The sequence below is a fragment of the Neoarius graeffei genome, chromosome 19 (genome assembly GCF_027579695.1).
Source record: "Neoarius graeffei isolate fNeoGra1 chromosome 19, fNeoGra1.pri, whole genome shotgun sequence".
Taxonomy (NCBI): domain Eukaryota; kingdom Metazoa; phylum Chordata; class Actinopteri; order Siluriformes; family Ariidae; genus Neoarius; species Neoarius graeffei.
In genome coordinates this window covers 21,865,500-21,892,811 of record NC_083587.1, presented here as the reverse complement: position 1 = coordinate 21,892,811, position 27,312 = coordinate 21,865,500, and the positions used below count along the sequence as shown (strand labels likewise).

Below are 27,312 nucleotides of genomic sequence, written 5' to 3'. Positions count from 1 at the left end.
GTAAGGATTAACACTTGCGGGTGTGCTGTTATAGGAAAATAATCAACGAAGGTGTTGGTCTAATGAGGCACAATGCCAAGCCGAATCACATCCTGAAGTGTTTTATTCTTCTTATACCACAGCAATACACAGATGACTGCAATTTTTACTTTACGAATGAATGACACATACTTTGTATCCATTTATAGTTACCTTTAATGCTGTTGAACATCTGTGGGACAAATCAGAAACTCATACCAATCATACATACAGTATATGTTTGTCCCACTTTTGGTAAGGTTATAAAATTACAGCAGGTTTGGACACATTCGTAAACGTAAAAACTGCACCTGTATCAGGTGACACATCAATTCACGAGCAGAAACGTGTGTTGTGTCGTTTACTTTATTATTAAAAGTGCATCTTTATTTATTTCTGGTCTGTTTTCATAGCTGCTATGTTGTTCACATAAACAAACACACCTGGAAATATCCTCCAAACCGCAGTAACCAGATAAAGGTTCCATCATGTTTTCTTGGTATAGTATTTCACATGTAAACACACACAGTGAGCGTGAGCCTACCCTGAGTGAATAGGACGGGGTAAATCCTGAATCCGTCGCCGTGTCTCAGTCTCTGAGGCAGCTGCTCGAAGTAAAAACCCTCTAGATAGAAGTACACCTTCATGGCCTGCCTCGTACCCTCCACCTGGTAGGAGACAGGCATGTCTGTCCACACACACACACACACACACACACATATACAGTATTGTGCAAAAGTCATAGGCCCCCTTTTTTCATGCAAAATTTGTTATAGATTTCTCTTTTATGATTTCTACATTATCAAGTCGGTGCAAAAACATTTTAGAGTCCAAACATTCGTTTTCCAGCACAAAATTATAACCCCAATTCCAAAAAAGTTGGGACAAAGTACAAATTGTAAATAAAAACGGAAAGCAATAATTTACAAATCTCAAAAACCGATATTGTATTCACAATAGAACATAGACAACATATCAAATGTCGAAAGTGAGACATTTTGAAATTTCATGCCAAACATTGGCTCATTTGAAATTTCATGACAGCAACACATCTCAAAAAAGTTGGGACGGGGCAATAAGAGGCTGGAAAAGTTAAAGGTACAAAAAAGGAACAGCTGGAGGACCAAATTGCAACTCATTAGGTCAATTGGCAATAGGTCATTAACATGACTGGGTATAAAAAGAGCATCTTAGAGTGGCAGCGGCTCTCAGAAGTAAAGATGGGAAGAGGATCACCAATCCCCCTAATTCTGCACTGACAAATAGTGGAGCAATATCAGAAAGGAGTTTGACAGTGTAAAATTGCAAAGAGTTTGAACATATCATCATCTACAGTGCATAATATCATCAAAAGATTCAGAGACTCTGGAAGAATCTCTGTGCGTAAGGGTCAAGGCCGGAAAACCATACTGGGTGACCGTGATCTTCGGGCCCTTAGACGGCACTGCATCACATACAGGCATGCTTCTGTATTGGAAATCACAAAATGGGCCCAGGAATATTTCCAGAGAACATTATCTGTGAACACAATTCACTGTGCCATCCGCCGTTGCCAGCTAAAACTCTATAGTTCAAAGAAGAAGCCGTATCTAAACACGATCCAGAAGCGCAGACGTCTTCTCTGGGCCAAGGCTCATTTAAAATGGACTGTGGCAAAGTGGAAAACTGTTCTGTGGTCAGACGAATCAAAATTTGAAGTTCTTTATGGAAATCAGGGACGCCATGTCATTCGGACTAAAGAGGAGAAGGACGACCCAAGTTGTTATCAGCGCTCAGTTCAGAAGCCTGCAACTCTGATGGTATGGGGTTGCATTAGTGTGTGTGGCATGGGCAGCTTACACATCTGGAAAGACACCATCAATGCTGAAAGGTATATCCAGGTTCAAGAGCAACATATGCTCCCATCCAGACGATGTCTCTTTCAGGGAAGACCTTGCATTTTCCAACATGACAATGCCAAACCACATACTGCATCAATTACAGCATCATGGCTGCGTAGAAGAAGGGTCCGGGTACTGAACTGGCCAGCCTGCAGTCCAGATCTTTCACCCATAGAAAACATTTGGCGCATCATAAAATGGAAGATACGACAACAAAGACCTAAGACAGTTGAGTAACTAGAATCCTACATTAGACAAGAATGGGTTAACATTCCTATCCCTAAACTTGAGCAACTTGTCTCCTCAGTCCCCAGACGTTTACAGACTGCTGTAAAGAGAAAAGGGGATGTCTCACAGTGGTAAACATGGCCTTGTCCCAACTTTTTTGAGATGTGTTGTTGTCATGAAATTTAAAATCACCTAATTTTTCTCTTTAAATGATACATTTTCTCAGTTTAAACATTTGATATGTCATCTATGTTCTATTCTGAATAAAATATGGAATTTTGAAACTTCCACATCATTGCATTCCATTTTCATTTACAATTTGTACTTTGTCCCAACTTTTTTGGAATCGGGGTTGTAAATGTTACAGAAAAAAACAAAGTTTGTATCTGAGCAGCATATTCCATAAGAGAGCACTTTTCAGATGAAAAAAGAAAACATAATGAAGGCTGCTGGGTTTTGGTGCAAAATGAAGAAGCGAGTGTGACAGTCAAAGTGTCCAGAAGAACTGGGGCTGGTTCTGTAAGATGCTCAGTAAAACCTACAGCTCATTTCCGCATACAACTGTGCTCACTCACTGTCAGTGTTGTAGTCGAGTCACTAAACCTCGAGTCCGAGTCCAGTCTCAAGTCCTCAGTGTTCAAGTCCGAGTCAAGTTCAAGTCATTAAAAAATATTTCGAGTCGAGTCCGAGTCAAGTCCACTATTGAGCCGAGTCGAGTCTGAGAACAAGACTCCAACTGGACCATTTGATGATGGCTGTTTCAGCGCCGTTAACATTAGTTTGTTCCTGAACATGACGTACCGTATGAACAGGTGAACGTGCTTCTGTTTATCAGGGAGTGCGAAGTATTCTGTCAGAGATGGTTGGGAGACGGATGCAAGTGCAGAAGGTGTGTTTTATTAATACAAGTGAAGACGTTAAACAATCCAGAATGGCAGGCAAAATTGTAAAACGGGCAACAGGTCGAGCGAGGCACAACCAGGCAGAATCAAAAACAAGAAACAGGAAATCAGGGATCAGGAAACCAAACAAGGAAATAAGGCTCAGTAATGTGTCAGCAACGCAACTCAATACTTCGCAAAGTAAGTGTGTTTTCACAGGTTTTATATCGGCACGCTGATTACGCCTTAATCCTGTGCAGGTGCGAGTTGTTTACGGCACGTGTGAGAGTCTGCTTGGCACGTGCGCTGTCCAGAGCGCCTCCAAGAGGCTCTCTGATGCAAGTGCCAAGGCGTGCAGGTGTGACACTCTTGCACAAAATTAGTACAAAATTAATGTAGATATAAATACAGGTATCTTATGCCAAATTATTATGGCATGTTACAAAAAATTAAGAATAAAATCTGAGTCCTCGTCTCCAATTTACGGGTCCTAATGCAGTTTATGCACGAGTCCGAGTCATCAGTGTTCAAGTCCAAGTCAAGTCACGAGTTCTTAAAATTAGGGCACGAGTCAGACTCGAGTACTACAAGCCTGTTCATTGTACCTGAGACTACCATTTTTTTTTTAAAGCAAAGGGTCGTCTCACACCAAATATTGACTTTGTTTCATTTATTATGGCTTACTAATTACTGCTTATAGTATTTTTTTAATGTTGAAACATTTCTTTTCACTATCGTTTGAGCCATTTTTGGTCCACAGCATTTCTTTACATGTTTACACAGGACTGATCGCATTGTCATCGAATTATAATCATACGCTGATACAGTACTCACTCGCAACGAGCGGCTCTCCATCGAAGCGTCTAAAATGGAAAGTGACCTTCTCCAGGTCCAACAGTGCAACCTGCGTGTCCTCCAGCATGGCCTGCTCATCGGTCTGAAAGAACAGACAGCACCATATAACACCTCCTGTACTGCTGCGGTGTTTGCATGTGAGTGTGTGAGGTTTCATATGACCAGAAGGATCCTGTCTCCTCTACTGCTTCAGTTTCTGCTCCAAACTCAAGCAACCACATTGAGTTACACTGCAGCATCTCCTCTATTCACAATCCTCTCTCACCCTCACTGCATCTGGCTCTTTCTCTTCACCACACGCTACCTCTAAACCCATCTCAAACAGCCACCAAACTTTAGATCTTTACAGCTTTAGATCCACTCCATCCTGTTCATGAAGGTGTCCAGAGAACTGCTTTGGACAATCAGACATAACGCAATTTCTGGAAACATTTGTGCTTTTCCAGAACTAACAGTTGCTGGTCTAAGCAGGGAGTAGTAGAAGAGTGCAAAAATGCCCATATGCATCATTTGTAGTCACTACTAACCAATCACTGGAGACATTTCTGCTTCAGAGAGTGACTTTTGCCAAACTGCATTCCTTCCTTTTCACCAAGGTCTTCTCTGAGCTTGTAAAGGATTCAGAAAGGAGCATTAAACAGGCTTTTGGAAAAGCCCGTTTTTCCTCCCGGCTACACAGTTTAACCTCCTCTTCCTGTACATGGTGCAGCAGATAAGAGTGAAAAACCTCAACTGTAGAGAATTCTAATTTTTCAAACCATGCAGACGGCAACTTCTTCAGCTCAAGTGGTGAATCTGTTGGACTGGACCACAAAGCCATAGCCATAACAACAGCTCTGTATCTGAGGCGTGAGCTGGAACAAAAAGTTCCAGCTACATCAACAGTGTTTGGTTCATTTGTGATAAAGTTTCACACTGCACACAAACCAAAAAGTAAAAAAAAAAAAAAAAAGTAGTGTAAGGGTCTTATAAGGCTGAAAACATCTTCATGAAGTATACAAAGAATAGAAATCTCAAAAATCATCCCTTTTTGGGCAGCACGGTGATGTAGTGGTTCGCGCTGTCGCCTCACAGCAAGAAGGTCCGGGTTCGAGCCCCGGGGCCGGCGAGAGCCTTTCTGTGCGGAGTTTGCATGTTCTCCCCGTGTCCGCGTGGGTTTCCTCCGGGTGCTCCGGTTTCCCCCACAGTCCAAAGACATGCAGATTAGGTTAACTGGTGACTTTAAATTGAGCGTAGGTGTGAATGTGAGTGTGAATGGTTGTCTGTGTCTATGTGTCAGCCCTGTGATGACCTGGCGACTTGTCCAGGGTGTACCCCGCCTTTTGCCTGTAGTCAGCTGGGATAGGCTCCAGCTTGCCTGCGACCCTGTGGAACAGGATAAAGCGGCTACAGATAAAGAGATGAGATCATCCCTTTTTGGACACATCATGGTGTTCCAGTTAAGACCATGAGCTTTTGTTATTGTTTTGGTCCCCATTTCACACCTCCTAACCTCTAGGGGGCGATGTTTTAAGATCTGGATATCTGCATATCGAGACTTTCCGATATTCGACTGGAATAACCATCACTCCATGTTGTACCCAGTTGTGATCACAGAACTTTCCTCACACATTTGGTCAGTTATTGTTGTTTATACATTTCCAGTTTGTGCTCTCAGTCACAGTGTGTTCTTCCTCCCTGACATCTTGTTATTCCTAGTATGAAGTTCTTTTTAATATCAGTTTATAATTAAATGCGTATTTGCATCCTGGGTTTCCGCACTCTCTTATTTGGAGCTATTATCGGTACAACTACGGCTTTGTGCTTTGGCTCTGAATAGCAGCTGGTAGCTACAACAAACAAAAAGTTAGTTGTGCCATTTATAGAATTTTGAAAAAAGTTCATAAAATATAAAACTAAAAATATATTATACACTACCGTTCAAAAGTTTGGGGTCACTTTGAAATGTCGTTATTTTTGAAAGAAAAGCACTGTTCTTTTCAATGAAGATCACTTTAAACTAATCAGAAATCCACTCTATACATTGCTAATGCGGTAAATGACTATTCCAGCTGCAAATGTCTGGTTTTTGGTGCAATATCTCCATAGGTGTATAGAGGCCCATTTCCAGCAACTCTCACTCCAGTGTTCTAATGGTACAATGTGTTTGCTCATTGCCTCAGAAGGCTAATGGAGGATTAGAAAACCCTTGTACAATCATGTTAGCACAGCTGAAAACAGTTGAGCTCTTTAGAGAAGCTATAAAACTGACCTTCCTTTGAGCAGATTGAGTTTCTGGAGCATCACATTTGTGGGGTCGATTAAATGCTCAAAATGGCCAGAAAAATGTCTCGACTATATTTTCTATTCATTTTACAACTTATGGTGGGAAATAAAAGTGTGACTTTTCATGGAAAACACAAAATTGTCTGGGTGACCCCAAACTTTTGAACGGTAGTGTAAAAGAAAATAAATTAACAACAACAACAATAATAATATAAAATACATAATTTCAAAATAATATTTCTCCCTGCATTTCATTTCAGTGATGTAATTTTAAAAGCTTGTAATTTTTTACATTGCGCGAGGTGTTGCGGAAGTTTATGAAAGGTCAAAGTTCAGAAGAATGAGCCGCCATGTAAACCAGAATCAGGTGAGTTAGACTACGTTCAGACTGCACCCTGAAACGACCCATATCCGATTTTTTTGCCCATATGCGACCTGTATCCGATTTGTTATTGACAATCTGAACGACACAGATCCGATTTTTTCACATGCGACCCAGGCCGCTTGGATATGTGGTCCTAAATCCGATGCATATCCGTTATTTTCACATGCGACTGCAGTCTGACCGGACAGGTCGCATTCATGCGACCTACACGTCATCAACAAGAGACAAACGTCACTATTCTGCGTTGGCTAATCCCGCCTCTTTGGTGGAAAACAACAACATTTGTACAGTTTTCAGAATTTAAATAGACTTTTATAGAATTGATCAAGCTAATGGTGGATTTGGCAGGGACCTGGATGTTGATCTGTTTGCCTGATTAAATAAAACAGTTTCTATAACTGATTTATAACTTAAACCATCCTGTATTACAAGATTATAAGATTGTTCTGGAAATTTCCAGTAATTTGACACCTTCGGTCTCATTAGTCTGCTGCCCACATTAATCAGATTATTGTGCGAGTTCCGCCGCCGCCACAAAAACCACATCGCCAGGTCTCGCCTCATCTCCATCGCAAACTGCACTGGTGTTTCTGCACCTTGAGCCAGCGCTGAGAGAAGTTGCAGAATTCAGCTGGCTATAAACAATCTAAATAAATATTTATAAAAATGTAGAAAAAGTTTATTAATATGACGAAATAAATATGTGCAAATTATTAAGCCTGAATTAAGAGTTTGGTAATACAGCGGCCGTATCCCAAATGACTGCCTACTGAAGCTCGAATGCACTATATAGAGTTTAAAAATCCATTACTTCCTAGTAACATGTAGTGCACTTATATAGAAATTAGAGAGACATTTAGGAGTCAACCCTCATTACCAGGCTACACGTTTTCATTTCAGTTCAGAAACAAAAACACACACGAGACCTCACACTTTAACACTAACCAGATAATTAAACAAACAAACAAACAAAAAAAGAAATCATTAAACATGAAGAGTGCACTTTTTTTTTGTTTACGTAGATGTGCTTATTACGTGTCAATTTGCGCATGCGGGACACTTTTGGGTCGTTTTCCGTTCATATTGGAGATCGCATACAAGTCTCATATAATTGGTAATGTGAACGGCCTAACAAAAAAATCGGATTTCACAACAAATCGGATATGGGCCGTTTCAGGTTGCAGTCTGAACGTAGTGTTTCTCTCCACGCTTAAGAAGTTATTAATTTACACTCACCAGCCACATTATCAGGAACCCCCATACATCCACCTACTGTTTTATGCAGTTCTGTAATCAGCCGATCCTTTGACAGCAGCACGATGCATCAAATCGTGCAGATACAAATCAAGAGCTTCAGTTAATGTTCACTTCAAACATCAGAACGGGAAAAATTACTGTGATCTCAAAGTGTGACTTTCTTTCACTGTAGCACGGGTGTTGGTTTGAGCCAGATGGACTGGTTTGAGTATTTCAGAAACTGCTGATCTCCTTCCTGGGGTTTTCACACACAACAGTCTCTAGAGCTTACACAGAATGGTGCGAAAAACAAAATAACACTGAGTGAGCGACAGTTCTGTGGTTGGAATTAGACGTCTTGTTGATAAGAGAGGTCAGAGGAAAATGGCCAGATTGGTTCGAGCTGCCAGGAAGGATATAGTAACTCATAGCAACCGTGGTGAGCAGAAAAGCATCTCAGCATGCAACAGCAGAAGAACACATTGGGTTCCAGTCCTGCAGCCAAGAACAGGAATCTTAGAATCAAGAACAAGTTCCTATTAAAGTGGCCAGTGAGTGTATATGTTAATTGTATTTGTTCTTGTGTATATCTGAGATGTGTCATTGGAGATACATCTGTCAATCTTCCTGTCAAATCATTTCTGCAAAACAACAACAACAACAACATAATAATAATAATAATAGCGCCAACTTGGAAAATACATCTGTAATAGAAATTTGTCACTGGTGTTACTGTTACTGGTGTAGCCTGGGCTTATGACACTGCTTACAACTGTTTAATGCATTCCAGTGACTTAAAGTAATGGCACCTCATTAAAGATCAAGAATGTAGGTTATTCATTCAAAAAGTGTCGCAATTTGCAACTCGAACAATCACAATTTGAACATTTCACTGCTTAGAGTGTCAAAGTGTTGTGAGAATAAAGTGTTAAAGTGCTAAAGTGTTTTGTCTGAAAGCAGCGTAAAATCTATTAAGAAGGTGAGAAGACTTGCTTGAAGTCCATGAAATGAGCATTCATCAAACTGACACAACCAACCCAAACCCAAAGCTTGCTGATATCATCTTTCTCAGATTCAACTCAGATGTGTGCAACTATCAAGGGAAGTGACCGAGCTAGATCTGATCCCTCTTAATCCGATCCCGACTCTGAAATGTCATCCAAAACGAGCCACAGCTGCAGCGCTAAATACGGATGTCTCCTGTGAGCTGTTTTCCCAGACACACAATTTCTCTCTCACACACACACACACACACACACACACACACACACACACACACACACACACACACACACACACCAGGTTGGGTGAGAGCAGGGACTGGAAGTGCAGCAGCAGGCCAGCGTGAGAGATCTGATCCAGCCAGCGGCGACTCTCCTGAGCTTCACTCTCACCCCCGAGCACACGATTCAACACGGCCAGCAAGTGTTCAGCAAAACTACACACGGCTCCCACCAGACTCTGACTGAACACCATGTCTCTCCTCAACTGGATCTCAGAGTCTGACAGAGAGACAGAGAGAGAAACACGACAGATTTACTTTTACAGACAGACAGACAGACAGACAGACAGACAGACAGACAGATAGATAGATAGATAGATAGATAGATAGATAGATAGATAGATTATCCTTGATTTTATGATCACATACAACAACAGCAGTCACTTAAATAAAATGTGCATAAACTAGACATAAGTAAACAATCAAGTAAAAAAGGAGAGCAGAGATGTAGGCATGGAAGGATGGATGGATGTATGGATTAAAAAAGAGACAAAAGAGAGAGATTGACAGATAGACAGGGAGAGGGGAGGTGGACGGCGAAAAGACAGACAAAGAGAGAAAGATTTATGCTTAAAGAAAGATGCAAAGAGAATATGACATAAAAAGATAGGAAGAGAGAAATGTAGATAAAACAACCATCTGGTATCAGCCTAATAATAATAATAATAATAATAATAATAATAATAATAATAAATCATTATTATTATTATTATTATTATTATTATATATGTGTGTGTGTGTGTGTGTGTGTGTGTGTGTTTGTTTTTAAAATGGACAGTATATCAGAACGACAGAGCAAAAATAGAGACAATAGGAAATACTCTACACACAAAATGAAGAACGACAGAGAATTTAAAAAAAGATTAAAAAACAGAAAAGGCAGATTGACAAAGAACTCACAGGCTAGAGAAAGAATCCAGAGAGCAACAGGTGACATAAGATATAAGAGATAGCAGCGTAAGAGAGAGAATGGACAAATTGGGCAGTGAAAGTGTGAAATAGAGGACAGCATTCAGAGAGAAAGACATGAGAATGAGGAGGAAGTTAGACAGAGAAAGCTGGAACATGGTGAGATACAGTATGAGACAGGAGGAAATATCACTGTGCAGAATCTCGCACTTCTTCTTGTTGTTGTTGTTCTGAGTTTGTAATTGAAAATCCAGAAAAATGTCAAAATCCTGACCCTTGCAAGCACATGATTTTGCTCGGTGGTCAAAAACAAGGATTAAAAATGAATTCAAAAGAAAAGCAGTGAAAGGAAGAATCGGTGCTATTATTAGACAAACAGCAATGACATGAAGTCAATCAGGTTAGGTCATGTCAATAAGTTTAAACAAAAAGACAGGAATGTCAAATTTGCTGTTACTGACACTTTGGAATCAATTTTCATGCTCGAGTTTTTATGCTCTCATACCATACTGAATCCTGCATCCTGAATTTAACCCTAAACTTGTTGTTAATTAACAATTATTTGCCGAAGGCAAGGCAGAGCATTTTTTAACATAGTTACTGGGAGACCAAATGGTCTCCCAGTGGCCAGATTTGGTCTCCTAGTCAATGCCAAACCAGCTTCACTAGGAGACCAAATTTTAAACCAAGTTATGTCTTATCATTTGGTTCAATCAGTTGCAATTAATTAACCAAGTACCATGTACGGTAAGTATATATTTAACAAGGAAAACGAAGATCTATGTTATAAGATATACACACAAGATCATGTTGGTTAAGAAAAACAAAACTAAAATCTGGTTACTGAGCTGGCTGATGTCAGAATCCGATGTCATTACTGTGTAACTTTGAGTGTCTTTGACATAACATTTGTGCTTGGTAATTGCTCTTGATAGCTGTGTAGTCACTGTAGTGTGTTTGGTGCTTGGTGAACCATTTTGCATCACAGAATATGCCGCAGCGGTGCAGCCGCATGGACTCTGAGGCCTGTGATTGTATTGCCCAGACCAGTTGGTCTCCTAGTGGAAAATCCTTAAAAAATGCTCTGAGGCAAGGTGAATATTGGTGAAAAATACCGTATTGGCCCGAATATAAGACGACCCTGAATGTAAGACGACCCCCCCCTTTTCCAAGTTCATCTTTGGGGAAAAAGTTTTTTGAAGACCAAATGTTCATTCATATAAAGCGTATTTATTTCAAAATTCTGTTTAAAATTAGAGGCTTTTGTTTTTCACATTTAAATAGAGGTCATTTCAGTCTCATTTCCGTGAACACTTTTCATAGAAGTAAAAAAAGAGGCTAAACTGCAGGCTACTAGACAAGCCAAATTAAAACATTTAAATTGCATTAATTCAACAAATTTGTCAGGTTTAGACTGAAAGTTCATAAACTTCAGAATGTCAATGCATAACTTCCCATAGCCTACGGGTATATGGAATAAATTTGCAGAACAGTGCAAATGCTTTAAACAATGCATTAAACAATCCATTAAGGTTTACAATTGCGCCGCATCATTCTTTAACACCACCCAAGACTAGCTTTGAACTCCTCTGTGGGTATATTCAGCTCCTTAGCGATCTCCAAAGCCTTCAGCTGCATTATGGCTCTGGTTATGGGCATTCCATCTTTACGTTTTTCTGTCACATATTCACAGACTCTCCTATCAATTTCCTGAAAACGGCCGTGTTGAGGCCCGCGGAAAGATTTTCTTTTACTGTTAGCGGTTTTAAGACGTTCTTTCTGGGTTCGCCACCGACGAACATTGCACTCCGTAACCCCATATTTTTTGGCAGCTTGAGAGTTATTTGATGAGTCGGCCGCATTCACTACCAAAATTTTGAAATTGGCGTCATAACTCCGTCTAAGCTGTAGGTTAATTTGACTAGCCTTCGAACCACTCTGTTCAAGGAAATCTCTTGACTTCTCCATTTTTCAGTGCTGCATTGTTGTGAGGGACGGTGGCCGATTCAGTAATTTAAGTGTAAACACTCGTTGTAAAATAGGGCCTATCGTTTTTGGCGGCATTTTGTCTAGTCCGCGAATTTAAGACGACCCCCCTTTTTAAGAGCTATTTTTTACAACAAAAACACCGTCTTATATTTGAGCCAATGCGGTAAATGAGACAAAGTCGACGTTATTATTCACCAATATTCACCAAGCCTGAGGCAGATAACTGTTTTAGCATAAATACACAGGTTATTATTTATAATCCCAATTCCAAAAAAGTTGGGACGTAGTGTAAACTGTAAATAAAAGCAGAATGTGATGATTTTCAAATCATGGAAACGCTATATTTCATTGAAAATAATACAAAGACAGCATATCAAATGTTGAAACTGAGAAATGTTATTGTTTTTGGAAAAATATATGCTCATTTTGAATTTGATGTCTGCAACACATTTCAGAAAAGTTGGGACAGGGGCATGTTTACCACTGTGTTGCATCACCTCTACTTTTAACAACACTCTGTAAATGTTTGGGAACTGAAGAGACCAAGTGCTGTAGTTTTGAAAGAGAAATGTTATCCCATTCTTGCCTGATATACAATTTCAGTTGCTCAAAAGTTCTGGTCTCCTTTGTCGTATTTTGCGCTTCATAATGCGCCAAATGTTTTAAATGCGAGACAGGTCTGGACTGCAAGCAGGCCAGTTTAACACCCAAGCTCTATTACTATGGAGCTATGCAGTTTTAATATGTGCAGAAAGCGGTTTGGAATTGTCTTACTGAAAGAAGGAAGGCCTTCCCTGAAAAAGATTTTGTCTGGCAGCATATTGCTCTGAAATGTGTTTATATCATTCAGCATTAATGATGCTTTCCCAGATGTACAAGCTACCCATGTCATGTGCACTAATGCACCCTCATACCCTCACAGGTGCTGGCTTTTGAACTGTGCACTGATAACAAGCCAGATGGTCCCTCTCCTCTTTAGCCTGGAGGACGTGGTGTCCATGATTTCTAAAAAGAATTTCTGATTTTCATTCGTCAGACCTCGGGACAATTTTCCACTTTGCCTCAGTCCATCGTAAAATAGCTCGGTCCCAGAGAAGGTGGTGCTGTTTCTGGATATTGTTTATATCTGGTTTTAACTTGCATTTGTGGATGCAGTAATGAACTATTTTCACAGACGATGGTTTTCTGAAGTGTTCCTGAGCCCATACAGTGATTTCCACTACAGACACGTGTCTGCTTTTAATACAGTGTCTCCTGAGGGCCTGAAGATCACAGGCATCCAATGTCAGTTTTCAGCCTTGTCTCTTGCATACAGAGATTTCTCCAGATTCTCTGAATCTTTTAATGATGTTATGTACCAGAGATGATGTGATCCCCAAATTCTTTACAGTTTTACAGTGAGGAATGTTATTCTTAAATTGTTGCAGTGTTTGTCCACGCAGTCTTTCACAGAGCGGTGAACCCCTCCCCATCTTTACTTCTGAGAGACTCTGCCTCTCTGGGATGCTCTTTTTATACCCAATCATGTTACTGACCTGTTGCCAATTAACCTAATTACTTTTTTTTTAGCATTACACAACATTTTCAGTCTTTTGTTGCCCCTGTCCCAACTGTTCTGAAACGTGTTGCTGACATCAAATTCAAAATGAGCATATATTTTTCAAAAAACAATAAAAATTTTCAGTTTCAACATTTGATATGTTGTCTTTGTGCTATTTCCAATGATATATAGGGTTTCTGTGATTTGCAAATCTTCATATCCTGTTTTTATTTATGTTTTACACAGCATCCCAACTTTTTAGGAATTTGGGTTGTACATTACTCCAAATATGTGCTGTAAATGTACAACGTAAATGTAAAAGTCCTGCACAGGAAGCTAAGAGAGCATATCAGCTCAGAAACTAAGATTCCTTGTGCATGACCTTTAACCCTCAACTGGTGTTTGAATAGAATTCTACCTCAGATGAAAAAAAAACCCAACTCAGCTGTCAAATGAATCAGTATAAATGTACTGACACGTACCTGTATACTGGAGTAACACCAGCAGCAGTCTCGTTTTGAGCTCTGAAACAAAAAAATATCAAATATAACATTTTTTATTAATTTGCTGCTTGGAGGAGTTGAGTGAATTCAGTTCTCCTTTCCCAGGCCATGTGTATCAGCTTGAGCTGTTGAATTTCTTTCTTTTTCTTCTTCTTCTTTCTTCTTCTTTCAGCTGCTCCCATTTGTGGTCACCACAATAGATTCTGATCTGCATATTCAATCTGGCATTAGGTTTCACACCGGATGCCTTTCCTGACGCAACCCTCCCCAATCTATCTGGGCTTGGGACCGGCACTAAGTATGCACTGGCTTGTACAACCCCAGTGGCTGGGTATTTTACCTAACCTGCATGTCTTTGAACTGTGGGGGAAACCGGCGCATCCGTAGGACACCCATGCAGACATGGGGAGAACATGCAAAGTCCAGAGGAGAAGGTTCGAACCCAGAACATTTTTGCTGTGAGGTGACAGTGCCAATCACCATGCTGAGCTGTTGAATTTCTTTCATTACATGTTTAATTACTTACACAAATGGTACTTGAATGCATTTAAACATACATTAGTGTAAACATACAGAGTCTATAACTGAATACTTTATACACTATTGCTATCGATTGAGTGTTATAGTTCACATTTAACTCTCAGTCTGTGTGCGTTTCCATAACAAACTCTTTTTAATGGCATTTTTGTTCGTTTAAAACATTTATCTACATTAATAATAATAACAATAATAATATCAGTAATAATAACTGATATTTAGCTTGATTCCAAGCTGTAATGACTTCAACGTGTCTTTAATTTTAAGATAACAGATCTGAGATGCTGTTCTACGCCAGAAAAAGAAAAAGTATCACGTTATCAAGTGAAAAGGCAACAAGATGTTTTTCACATTTATTTCCAGATATTACAAAATCTCATGAGAACACGCTTTAACTTTTCTAGTTATAATAATATACTGTTTATCTGTGAGAATATGATAAATTATGTTTATAACATAAAACGTTTCAGGTTATAACGTGAAATGTTTCATGTTTTATGTACAGACTAGAAGGGCACTCAGAAGAGTGGATACCTCTACCAAGCCACATTTATGAACATTAAAATCTAATCACTTGAACCGAGGATAATACTAAAGCTCTACACCAAATTTCATCCAAATTCGTTACCAACGTAACCCAAAAAGTAGTGAACAGACAAAAAAAATCCTGGCTCCACATACATATCCAGATTTGTATCAAAATCTAATCAATTGTTCCTCGGCCAATGGCTCACCGTTGCTCTAAATTTCATCAAAATCCGTTCATTACTTTTTGAGTTACATTAGGAAAAGGAAACAAACAAACAAATGGAGGCGAAAACAACCTCCTCCAACAAAGTTTGAAACAGTTCATAGAATGGATTAACTGAGGAATATGGATCATTTATGTCATTTGATTAAGTTATAATTCCTGTTTGGGTTGAGACAAGGCAAGAGTCTGCTAATAAATATTATATTGTTATAAGAAGAAAAGCTTGTATGCAGTAATACAGGGAAGTCATGGCCTAATGGTTAGAGAAGCAGCTTTGGGCTCAAAAGGTCACTGGTTTGATTCCCTGGACCAGTAGGAATGGCTGAAATGCCCTTCAGCAAGGCACCTGCTCCCCAGGCTGCTCTGCGTATACTGTACGTCACTCTGGATAACAGCATCTGCTAAATGCCAGTCATATAATAACGTGAAAACCTCTTTTCACAATAAAACTCTCATGCTATAACGTGACACTGATCCTTTTCAATACGCTTCCGTACTATTCACCTTCACACACTCAGAAATTAGTCGTTTCTATGGAAACGTGCGCACACTACATGTGTTCCGACAAAAAAAGCTAAGCAGTACTAGAAAGTCACTGGGAATGTTTGTAAACACATCTATCAATAAATCTTTTTACATTACATTTAACCGCGGAAGCCATTTTGTTTTGTCTGTTTATTTTTGTTTGTGATTTGATGTCACACACGGTCAAGCCTGATTATGTTGCTTACACGTTAACAATGTGCCATTATCTTCATCCCAGCACACCATAAATACCACATTACACTACGCTGTTATGATTTGTGTGGAACTGAGCGCAACCTCAAGAGCACGGAATGGACTACGAACAAATCGGAGACTGATTCATGAATAAATTCTTGATGAATAACGAAACTGACAGTGGAATCTTGTCATGCCCATTTTTACGGTATGATTTGACGTATGTACATGAGGAAGGCTGGATGTCTCTCTTAAGAATTTTTAAAAATATATTTCATTTGAAAATGTATACATACAGTAAATAAAATAACACCATGCATTTTGCTATATCAAGCTACCGTCAGAAAAACTTTAGAAAGAAAAAGTGAGCAAAAGCCACAAAAATGGCAGTCTGACCTTCCACGAACTTGCCGATGGTGTGTGTGAGAGCCTGAATGCTGCTTGGGAGGTTCCACGGGTCCTGTTTAATGTGAAGCCGCAGTTTCTTGGTGCAGTTGATTTTGGGCTCCATGTCCTGATGAAACTCTGTTCAAACACACACACACACACACACATGATTACCATTTACCATTCAGCCCTTTTCTCCACCATAATAAGCGTAATTAAAGCACACATTACTGCTTGTGACATCTTGGTTTCCATGGCAACAACTGTCATATTCTTTTAGTTTCTGTTTAGATCCCTCAATCATTGTCATATTCCTTGATTATTTTCAGGTAGTTTGTATGTGCAAGCATGTTAATTTTGTCGACAAGGTGTTTCTGTGTTGAATTGCGAAGTCTTGCCAACTGATATTGCACATTTCTGAGCTGCTGGTTTCCGTGTTCTTTTTTTTTTTTTAACCTGTACCTGTATACTTGACTTATGACCCTGCTATGTCTCCAGGATATGCCCTAATGAGACACTTGAAATTCTTGATTTAGATCCAGATCCAGGATTACATTACATTAATGGCATTTAGCGGACGCTCTTATCCAGAGCAACGGACAACATACCCAGAGCAGCCTGGAGAGCAGTTGGGGGTTAGGTGCCTTGCTCAAGGGCACTTCAGCCATTCCTACTGGTCCAGGGAATTGAACCAGTGACCTTTTGGTCCTAACGCTGCTTCTCTCACCATTAGGCCATGGCTTATATTTTGACCAAGCGATTAAATTGTTTTGATGTAATTTAAACATTCTCTCATATATCCATAATTAAACCAACAGAAACCACCATCTGCTACTAGCAAATCACCAATTCGCTCCTTTACCATATCCCACAATCCACTGCGCAATTGGGAACTTCCAGTGGCCAGCCCCAGGCTGCTGATAATGGTACAAAACCAATATTGGGCTGTATAATCAGTTTCAATGTTCAAATATCGGATGTTCAAATACAGTGGGGCAAAAAAGTATTTAGTCAGTCACCAACTGTGCAAGTTCTCCCACTTAAAAAGATGAGAGAGGCCTGTAATTTTCATCATAGGTATACCTCAGGGCGGCACGGTGGTGTAGTGGTTAGCGCTGTCGCCTCACAGCAAGAAGGTCCGGGTTCGAGCCCCGTGTCCGGCGAGGGCCTTTCTGTGTGGAGTTTGCATGTTCTCCCCGTGTCCACGTGGGTTTCCTTCGGGTGCTCCGTTTTCCCCCACAGTCCAAAGACATGCAGGTTAGGTTAACTGGTGACTCTAAATTGACCGTAGGTGTGAATGTGAGTGTGAATGGTTGTCTGTGTCTATGTGTCAGCCCTGTGATGACCTGGCGACTTGTCCAGGGTGTACCCCGCCTTTTGCCCATAGTCAGCTGGGATAGGCTCCAGCTTGCCTACGACCCTGTAGAACAGGATAAAGCGGCTAGAGATAATGAGATGAGATGAGATGAGAGAAAAAAAAAAATCCAGAAAATCACATTGTCTGATTTTTAAAGAATTTATTTGCAAATTATGGTGGAAAATAAGTATTTGGTCAATAACAAAAGTTCATCTCAATACTTTGTTATATACCCTTTGTTGGAAATGACAGAGGTCAAACGTTTTCTGTAAGTCTTCACAAGGTTTTCACACACTGTTGTTGGTATTTTGGCCCATTCCTCCATGCAGATCTCCTCTAGAGCAGTGATGTTTTGGGGCTGTCGCTGGGCAACACAGACTTTCAACTCCCTCCAAAGATTTTCTATGGGGTTGAGATCTGGAGACTGGCTAGGCCACTCCAGGACCTTGAAATGCTTCTTACGAAGCCACTCCTTCGTTGCCCAGGTGGTGTGTTTGGGATTATTGTCATGCTGAAAGACCCAGCCACGTTTCATCTTCAATGCCCTTGCTGATGGAAGGAGGTTTTCACTCAAAATCTCACGATACATGGCCCCATTCATTCTTTCCTTTACACGGATCAGTCGTCCTGGTCCCTTTGCAGAAAAACAGCCCCAAAGCATGATGTTTCCACCCCCATGCTTCACAGTAGGTATGGCGTTCTTTGGATGCAACTCAGCATTCTTTCTCCTCCAAACACGACAAGTTGAGTTTTTACCAAAAAGTTCTATTTTGGTTTCATCTGACCATATGACATTCTCCCAATCCTCTTCTGGATCATCCAAATGCTCTCTAGCAAACTTCAGACGGGCCTGGACATGTACTGGCTTAAGCAGGGGGACACGTCTGGCACTGCAGGATTTGAGTCCCTGGCGGCGTAGTGTGTTACTGATGGTAGCCTTTGTTACTTTGGTCCCAGCTCTCTGCAGGTCATTCACTAGGTCCCGCCGTGTGGTTCTGGGATTTTTGCTCACCGTTCTTGTGATCATTTTGACCCCACGGGGTGAGATCTTGCATGGAGCCCCAGATCGAGGGAGATTATCAGTGGTCTTGTATGTCTTCCATTTTCTATTAATTGCTCCCACAGTTGATTTCTTCACACCAAGCTGCTTACCCTACTGCAGATTCAGTCTTCCCAGCCTGGTGCAGGTCTACAATTTTGTTTCTGGTGTCCTTTGACAGCTCTTTGGTCTTGGCCATAGTGGAGTTTGGAGTGTGACTGTTTGAGGTTGTGGACAGGTGTCTTTTATACTGATAATGAGTTCAAACAGGTGCCATTAACACAGGTAACGAGTGGAGGACAGAGGAGCCTCTTAAAGAAGAAGTTACAGGTCTGTGAGAGCCAGAAATCTTGCTTGTTTGTAGGTGACCAAATACTTATTTTACCGAGGAATTTACCAATTAATTCATTAAAAATCCTACAATGTGATTTCCTGGATTCTTTCCCCCCATTCTGTCTCTCATAGTTGAAGTGTACCTATGATGAAAATTACAGGCCTCTCTCATCTTTTTAAGTGGGAGAACTTGCACAATTGGTGGCTGACTAAATACTTTTTTGCCCCACTGTATTATTACATGTTTACATGGTCTCACAGATTTTTTCGAGATTAACACTGCCCGAAATGATTGCACATTTATAGTGTGTCATCAGTGTAAATTTGTCATCAGTTTTGATGTTCAAATATCGGCTGCAAGCTGAAATGTGATGTTATTAGATTGCTTTTCTGTGTTTCGTTACTGGTTCCATGGCAGTTTTCGTCAGCACAGAAACTTTTCATTGGTCATCCTGATATTATCACCCATACAGCCTTTTCACTTTCACTCTCTGCACTGTTTACACGAAATACATGTTCCAACTACTCAGCACCATAACTCTGGCTAACATTAACAGTGTACATTTACATCGATGATGCGAATACAGAATCTTTTGGATTCCATTTTAAAAAAAAGCCAAATATGCCACACCATCATACGCCACCTTTTCAACCATTTACCAAACCCATATGGAAATATGGAAATATAAATACCATCACTAACCATTAGAAATCATTACAAACCACAAATAACTAAATGAACCCCACTGTGTTTCTCACACAGCAGTCATTTCCATAATTAGCTCCTGCGAAACGTCGAACTCAGCAGTAAATGCACATAAACATGACCACAGTCTTTATTTAGAAATTATTCGGGGATTTAAATGAAATTGTCTCATAGAATCTAAGGTTTTAATTATGGCTGAGATGCTAAAAAGTGTGGAAACATCTGGATTTAAGTATACTGTATACTAACTACTATTTTAATTCTATAGGCAGAATAGTTATAATGTCAGCTCTCACATTCACACGCATACACACATTTAAAATCTAATCTTTTATGCAATATTTAAGCCCCTTGAGGCACACAAAAAAACATGCTATACACACTGGTGGCTCTGAGAGTCAGGCGTGAAAGTGACTTCAGCATGCAGAGGATTAGGAAATCGAAACAAAGGGGATCATTTGCTCATCGTCCCCTCTCATCCCGATAGGGATTAAGGAAAACTGGGAGCAGGGTGGACACACACACACACAATCATGTTCGAATGTCTGAATATTAGTGCAAGCCAATTATATTTCCTATGAAAATAGTGTTACTAAAAAGTCTATGGGGATGTTGCGGAAATGTATCTCAGCCAAAATATTTTTGCCGAAGTGCAGGAAGTGCAGGATTTATAGTACGCTCTACATCCTGTGAACTTGAAAGGAAGGTGAGACATTTGATCCAGTGTACGCAATCTGCATACTGTACAATATTATAGTTAAAAAAGGCTTCTCTCTCTCTCTCTCTCTCTCTCTCTTTCTCTGTGTCACAAAAAAAAAAACACTTCACAGGAAGATAATAAGTCCCAAACTCCCAAATTCCCAAAGTCTCAAGGTTTCAGTGCTGATCCGTGGAGTGTGTGAATCTGGGAATCTGGAAATGAACCACTTGAATACTGTATATCAAACCTTAACAATCCCACTGAGAGTCAAAGAAAACTGATCAAATGCTCAAATTATGTATAACAAATGAATATGTTTGTACAGCAATTACAGAGAGAGAGAGAGAGAGAGTTGAAAAAGGTTTTTGTTTTTTACCTTGTAGGCCTCGACCTGGTGTGAAACACTTTGTCTGTTCAAAGGCCCGAGCCACTGTTACCCCCTTCAGAAGACTCGTCATAGACTCCACCTTCAAAACACATCATCATCATCATCATCAGCAGCAGCAGCAGCATTTCATACACTTTACATCAGTGTTTCTCAACTACTGGGCTGCGACCCATTAGTGGGCCACAAAGCACCATCTAGTGGGCCGTGAATTTTTTTCAAGTTTGAAGCCAAATACTAAATAGTTCAGGATGTCGTAGTGTCCCAAATCCAGTAGTTGGTTTGCCGAACACTTTTCAAGTGTAATAAATACATTTGTGGATAGATTAAGAAGAACAAGCCTTTATTTTTGTCACATTCCTCTGCTACACAAAGAGCGTGCATGCGGTGGGCATGATAAACAAATACGTTTGTGGGTAAATTCTATGGATCTGTGATGCCTGCTGGAAGAGAAGAGCAGGGAGGATTGAGAATCGAGCGGCTGTGGTTTGTTTACACTCGATACTAAAACTTGTAGCGTCCTAGCAACCATAGCAAAGACACATACAAAAGCCCAGAAATTCCTCCTTAGCCGGGCAAAAACGATACAGGATTTATCTTGTAGTGTCCTGATCCCCAGAGCTTTAACCCAGCCATGTATAAAAAGTTGTTCTCCTCCATGCTCTTCCAGGTTTCCATCTGTGTGTCCGTGTAGAATGATGTCTGCAGCACCAGGTAGTTTGAGATGTCGGGGAACTCAGCGGATGGATAATTTTCCAACTCATAATAAATGAATGAATGATTTTATTTAAACATGATAAGTTGATCAGCAGAGCTGGTGGGGTCGTGCATGTACAGATACAAATAATTACAAATACAAAAGACTAAAAATATACATAATCTTTTAAAAACCTTAAAATATGCTGATGATCTTCACATTACTGTAAGTTAATTAATAGTATGAATAACTATTGTCTTTGTATTTAGTTCCAGCTACAATAGGATCAAAATTTATTCTACTAATGTCAAATTTAGCTAGTAAATTTTTTGGGTTTTACTTACTGGTTTTAATAACTTGTTTGTTTGCTGAACACAAACATGGCAATAAGTTCTTGTGTTAATGGACCAGACTCCACTTTTGGATTATTAATCCCTTTTGAATGAGAATGTCCTGCATGCATGGTTTGGCTTCTTGCATATCCATACAGTTTTAAATACAAAACCTACAATTAAAAAAATCTGTTTTTATTGTATTTATTTAATTCCTGGGCTCCCATCTGTAACAGAGAGTGATGTTACATCCCATTAATACACTTTACAATACAACCCTGATTCCAAAAAAGTTGGGACAAAGTACAAATTGTAAATAAAAACGGAATGCAATGATGTGGAAGTTTCAAAATTCCATATTTTATTCAGAATAGAACATAGATGACATATCAAATGTTTAAACTGAGAAAATGTATCATTTAAAGAGAAAAATTAGGTGATTTTAAATTTCATGACAACAACACATCTCAAAAAAGTTGGGACAAGGCCATGTTTACCACTCTTGCCCCTTTTCCACCAAAGCAGTTCCAGGGCTGGTTCGGGGCCAGTGCTTAGTTTGGAACCGGGTTTTCTGTTGGCTCTGGGGCCTGAAAAACCGGTTCCAGGCTAGCACCAACTCTCTGCCGGGCCAGAGGAAAGAACCGCTTACATCAGTGGGGGGGCGGAGTTGTTAAGACCAACAACAATAACAAGACCGCGAAAGATCGCCATTTTTAAGCGACGAGAAGCAGCAGCTGTACAAACGCGAAGTCATCCATTATTATTATTATTGTTGTTGTTGCTGCTGCTGCTTCTTCCGTGTTGTTTTTGCTTCGATATTCGCGACAAGGTTTAAGCAAATGTAGCGACATAACTGACGTATACAGCGACGTAACCGACGTATACAGCGACGTAATGATGTGGCTTCACTTAGCACCGCGAGCTATGGAAAAGCAAACTGGTTCTCAGCTGGCTCGCAAGTTGAACGAGCTGTGAACCAGCACCAGCGCTGGCCCCGAACCAGCCCTGGAACTGATTTGGTGGAAAAGGGGTATCTGAGACATCCCCTTTTCTCTTTACAACAGTCTGTAAACGTCTGGGGACTGAGGAGACAAGTTGCTCAAGTTTAGGGATAGGAATGTTAACCCATTCTTGTCTAATGTAGGATTCTAGTTGCTCAACTGTCTTGGGTCTTTTTTGTCGTATCTTCCGTTTTATGATGCGCCAAATGTTTTCTATGGGTGAAAGATCTGGACTGCAGGCTGGCCAGTTCAGTACCCGGACCCTTCTTCTACGCAGCCATGATGCTGTAATTGATGCAGTATGTGGTTTGGCATTGTCATGTTGGAAAATGCAAGGTCTTCCCTGAAAGAGACGTCGTCTGGATGGGAGCATATGTTGCTCTAGAACCTGGATATACCTTCCAGCATTGATGGTGTCTTTCCAGATGTGTAAGCTGCCCATGCCACATGCACTAATGCAACCCCATACCATCAGAGATGCAGGCTTCTGAACTGAGCGCTGATAACAACTTGGGTCGTCCTTCTCCTCTTTATTTCCTCCTGATTTCCATAAAGAACTTCAAATTTTGATTCGTCTGACCACAGAACAGTTTTCCACTTTGCCACAGTCCATTTTAAACGAGCCTTGGACCAGAGAAGACGTCTGCGCTTCTGGATCATGTTTAGATACGGCTTCTTCTTTGAACTATAGAGTTTTAGCTGGCAACGGCAGATGGCACGGTGAATTGTGTTCACAGATAATGTCCTCTGGAAATATTCCTGAGCCCATTTTGTGATTTCCAGTACAGAAGCATGCCTGTATGTGATGCAGTGCCGTCTAAGGGCCCGAAGATCACGGTCACCCAGTATGATTTTCCAGCCTTGACCCTTACACACAGAGATTCTTCCAGATTCTCTGAATCTTTTGATGATATTATGCACTGTAGATGATGATATGTTCAAACTCTTTGCAATTTTACACTGTCGAACTCCTTTCTGATATTGCTCCATTATTTGTCGGCGCAGAATTAGGGGGATTGGTGATCCTCTTCCCATCTTTACTTCTGAGAGCCGCTGCCACTCCAAGATGCTCTTTTTATACCCAGTCATGTTAATGACCTATTGCCAATTGACCTAATGAGTTGCAATTTGGTCCTCCAGCTGTTCTTTTTTTGTACCTTTAACTTTTCCAGCCTCTTATTGCCCCTGTCCCAACTTTTTTGAGATGTGTTGCTGTCATGAAATTTCAAAATGTCTCACTTTCGACATTTGATATGTTGTCTACGTTCTATTATGAATACGATATCAGTTTTTGAGATTTGTAAATTATTGCATTGCGTTTTTATTTACAATTTGTACTTTGTCCCAACGTTTTTGGAATTGGGGTTGTAGATTATTAGATTCTAATAGAATAGATGAGCCAAAATAACTGGGGATCTTTTTTAATGGGCCTCGACTTGTTACAAGTATGAATAGGTGGGCCTCAAAGCAGAAAAGGTTGAGAACCCCTGCTTTACATAATCTTCAGTAAGCACTTTATCCTGGTCAGATTTGCAGTGGATCCAGATTTGTATGGAATTACATACAAAAACACAACACACCTCATTCAGGACTGAACCCCTGACCCTTGACCCGTAAGGCACCAACACTACCTGCTTCATCTCCAGGGCTGTTTCTTACTAAACCAGTTGCTTAGAACCCCCAGACCACCAGGAGGACTCATGAATTTTACAATATATATGCAAAAAAAAAAAATCACACTTTACTATCATTTGATGAAAAGAAACTTGTTAGGCTCCCCCTTGTGGTGTGAAAAAGTACAAACTGCAATTGATGTAACAAAATTAGCTAGCTAACCTGAGAAGTTTATTAAGAAGTTTGATCATGAAACATTCAAAGAAAAAAGCAGACAAGAAGAAACGGAGCTGAAACACTGGTAAGAATCTAAGATCAATGTTAATTAATTAGATTTAGTCGATTCATCTACTCCCTAGCTTCCATAAGATGCTCTAGGTAGAATCTAAAGTGAGAAGCGTTAGTCAAGCACGTGGTACGTTGCTAGCTTGTTATTAGTAGCTCATTACTGCCTCGACTTGGTGGTTGAAGCATCAATCAGAACAGCTGAAAAACAACTCAGAGGATCACAACGAAGCCAGAGAAAAAACAATTCCCCATGCTAAGGATCCATTTTCGGCTACTGCATAAGTTACCATTTTGGGAAACAGCCTTTTTCAGCACCATGCTGCCTCCCTACGCCGCAGAAAGGAAATGAATTCCAACTTATAATAAGTTTTTATCCCCTACATAATGGATACACCAAATATCATGAGAAGAACTGTGTCCAGAAAGGTGTAGCGTTTGTTCAACCACAGATTAGTTACTCGTCTTCATTGTTATAGATATAGATACAGATAGGCCTAAAAATGGGCGGTGCCAAAAACATGTTGTTTGAGAATAAGGAAAGCTAGCTGGGAAGAAGAGACAACAGCTGGATCTACAACGCCACACACTATATATTTGTGTATCTAATACCTGATGTTTGTATTGTAGTAGTGTCTCAAAATGTCATTGAGCAAGTCTTCAATGTAACACGAGGCAAGATAAGGGAATAGACAAGTTCGTAAACTCAGCAGGGTTTTGTTAGGGGTGAATGTAATCTATGTCATTGTTAGATAGGGTTACCAAAGACATACAAAGAGTGACTATTAAATAACAAGACTGGGGCAAACCACGTGGTATACGTGGTGAAAGTGAAAGTCCAAGAGAACACATCTCTTGTAGTTGACAGGTTTCTCTGGCGTGTCGTAAAAATAGTTCAAAAATCGAACAATGCATGAATCTGAAATTTATGTCGAAATTGAAGAAATAGCACACTCAGCACTCTCAGAGAAACAACTGGGAGGAAGACCAACTGCACTGCTGCACTGTTACAAATAGGGGTAAATTAGGAGTCCACTTCTGCCCCCAAGGTACAATGTACACTAATGTACCCCCTAGAGCTCATTATTGGTCACCAAGGTAACTATGTGTACCTTTTTAGGGCCAAAAAAGTGCATACATGTTCCCAAGCAGTATATAAATGGTACAAATACGTACCCGTACCTTTGAGGGAACTGCCCCAATGACGAGCCGTTGTATTCCTTGTACTTTATTTTCTGAGGGTGTGGGATCAGTGGAAGACCCTTCTTGAAAACCAAATTATAGTCTTGTTGTTTAACAGCCACACCTCGTATAAAAAGGAGCATAGTGCATGGAACAAGAACGCTGTAACTGCGAAGAAACTAGAAAGATCCGAATAACATGACAGGGAACAAAAAAATATAGACCTATGGCGCTTGTTGTCATAGAAACCACGAGAAGAAGGGAAAGGGAATGGAAATCCAAACTGTTCCGCGTTTAACTTGTGAATCAGAGTGATGCGAGCCAATCACAGGCTTCTGTGAGTTAGTGTATGTAGAAGAGGGCGGATAGCGCTTTCCGCTGAGTGTGCATACACACCACGGACGATTGCTCTAAGACAACGAGGGAGGCTCAGCCTCCTCTAAAAATGCCCTTATAACTTTAATGTGTGCGTGAGTTTTTCCCCCTCGTGACAGCGCGATGCAGCGCAGCCTCAGTGGGCTTCAATGGCATTTGGTAGCTCTGCGCTTTTCAATCTCAAAATGCAAGACGATTATTGGACAAATACTGCGAAAACGCCCGCCCACGGACTCCCACGGACTCCCAGCCTCAGTGGACTTCAACGGCATTTGGGAGCTATGCGCTTTTCAATCTCAAAATGCAAGACGGTTATTGGACAAATACTGCGAAAATGCCCGCCTACGGACTCCGAGCCTCACATGGGAGGGACATGGCAGTTTCCGCGAGGAGACTGGTGATTGGTGAAAGCGGCCGGATATTTTCTTTGATTGACAGCTCGTTTCAACTATAGACAGGCAGCGGTGAATCTCAGTTCAGTCCCATGCGGATTCGCAAGTGCTGTGCAGTGCTGCCAGATTGGGAAGATTTAAGTGCATTTTGGCGGGTTTTGAACATATTTTGGGCTGGAAAACGTCAGCATTATCTGGCAACACTGGGTGGTGTATTGTAAGAGATCGGCTTACATTTCGATTTCATTCATTACATACGGTTTCTACCAGCTTTTTTAGTTTGTATATATTTTCATTGTAAATAAAGTGTAAATATAGTGTTGTCAAGTTTGCTATCTTAGTTCCAGAAATTTCGTTTATTTGAGTGACTGAACTTGAACTTGAGGGGGCTAGTCAGCTAGCAAGAAAGCTGCGCACGGATGCCAAGCATTGCTGATTTAATTTTGGCGAAGCCATTTGCCAGTCTTCCTTTCGAGGAAAAAATTAAAATTAAAGAGCAGGGTAGACCAACGCCTCAAATTGACTTGGTGAAAAAGGTAGGGAATAAT

General features: G+C 40.4%; 1 protein-coding gene across 3 annotated transcripts in view; it reads right to left on the bottom strand.

The window, feature by feature from the left end:
* The window catches only part of prex2 (phosphatidylinositol-3,4,5-trisphosphate-dependent Rac exchange factor 2), a 266,799-nt gene that overhangs the window by 52,069 nt on the left and 187,418 nt on the right, over nt 1-27,312 (bottom strand). For all 3 annotated transcript variants that reach the window (XM_060899865.1, XM_060899866.1, XM_060899867.1), the window contains 6 exons: nt 20,878-20,968; nt 16,376-16,504; nt 13,951-13,992; nt 9,048-9,250; nt 3,842-3,944; nt 563-706 (listed from right to left, as the gene is read on the bottom strand). In XM_060899865.1, the coding sequence (XP_060755848.1) occupies nt 563-706; nt 3,842-3,944; nt 9,048-9,250; nt 13,951-13,992; nt 16,376-16,504; nt 20,878-20,968 (712 nt within the window). The remainder of the gene's footprint in view (nt 1-562; nt 707-3,841; nt 3,945-9,047; nt 9,251-13,950; nt 13,993-16,375; nt 16,505-20,877; nt 20,969-27,312) is intronic.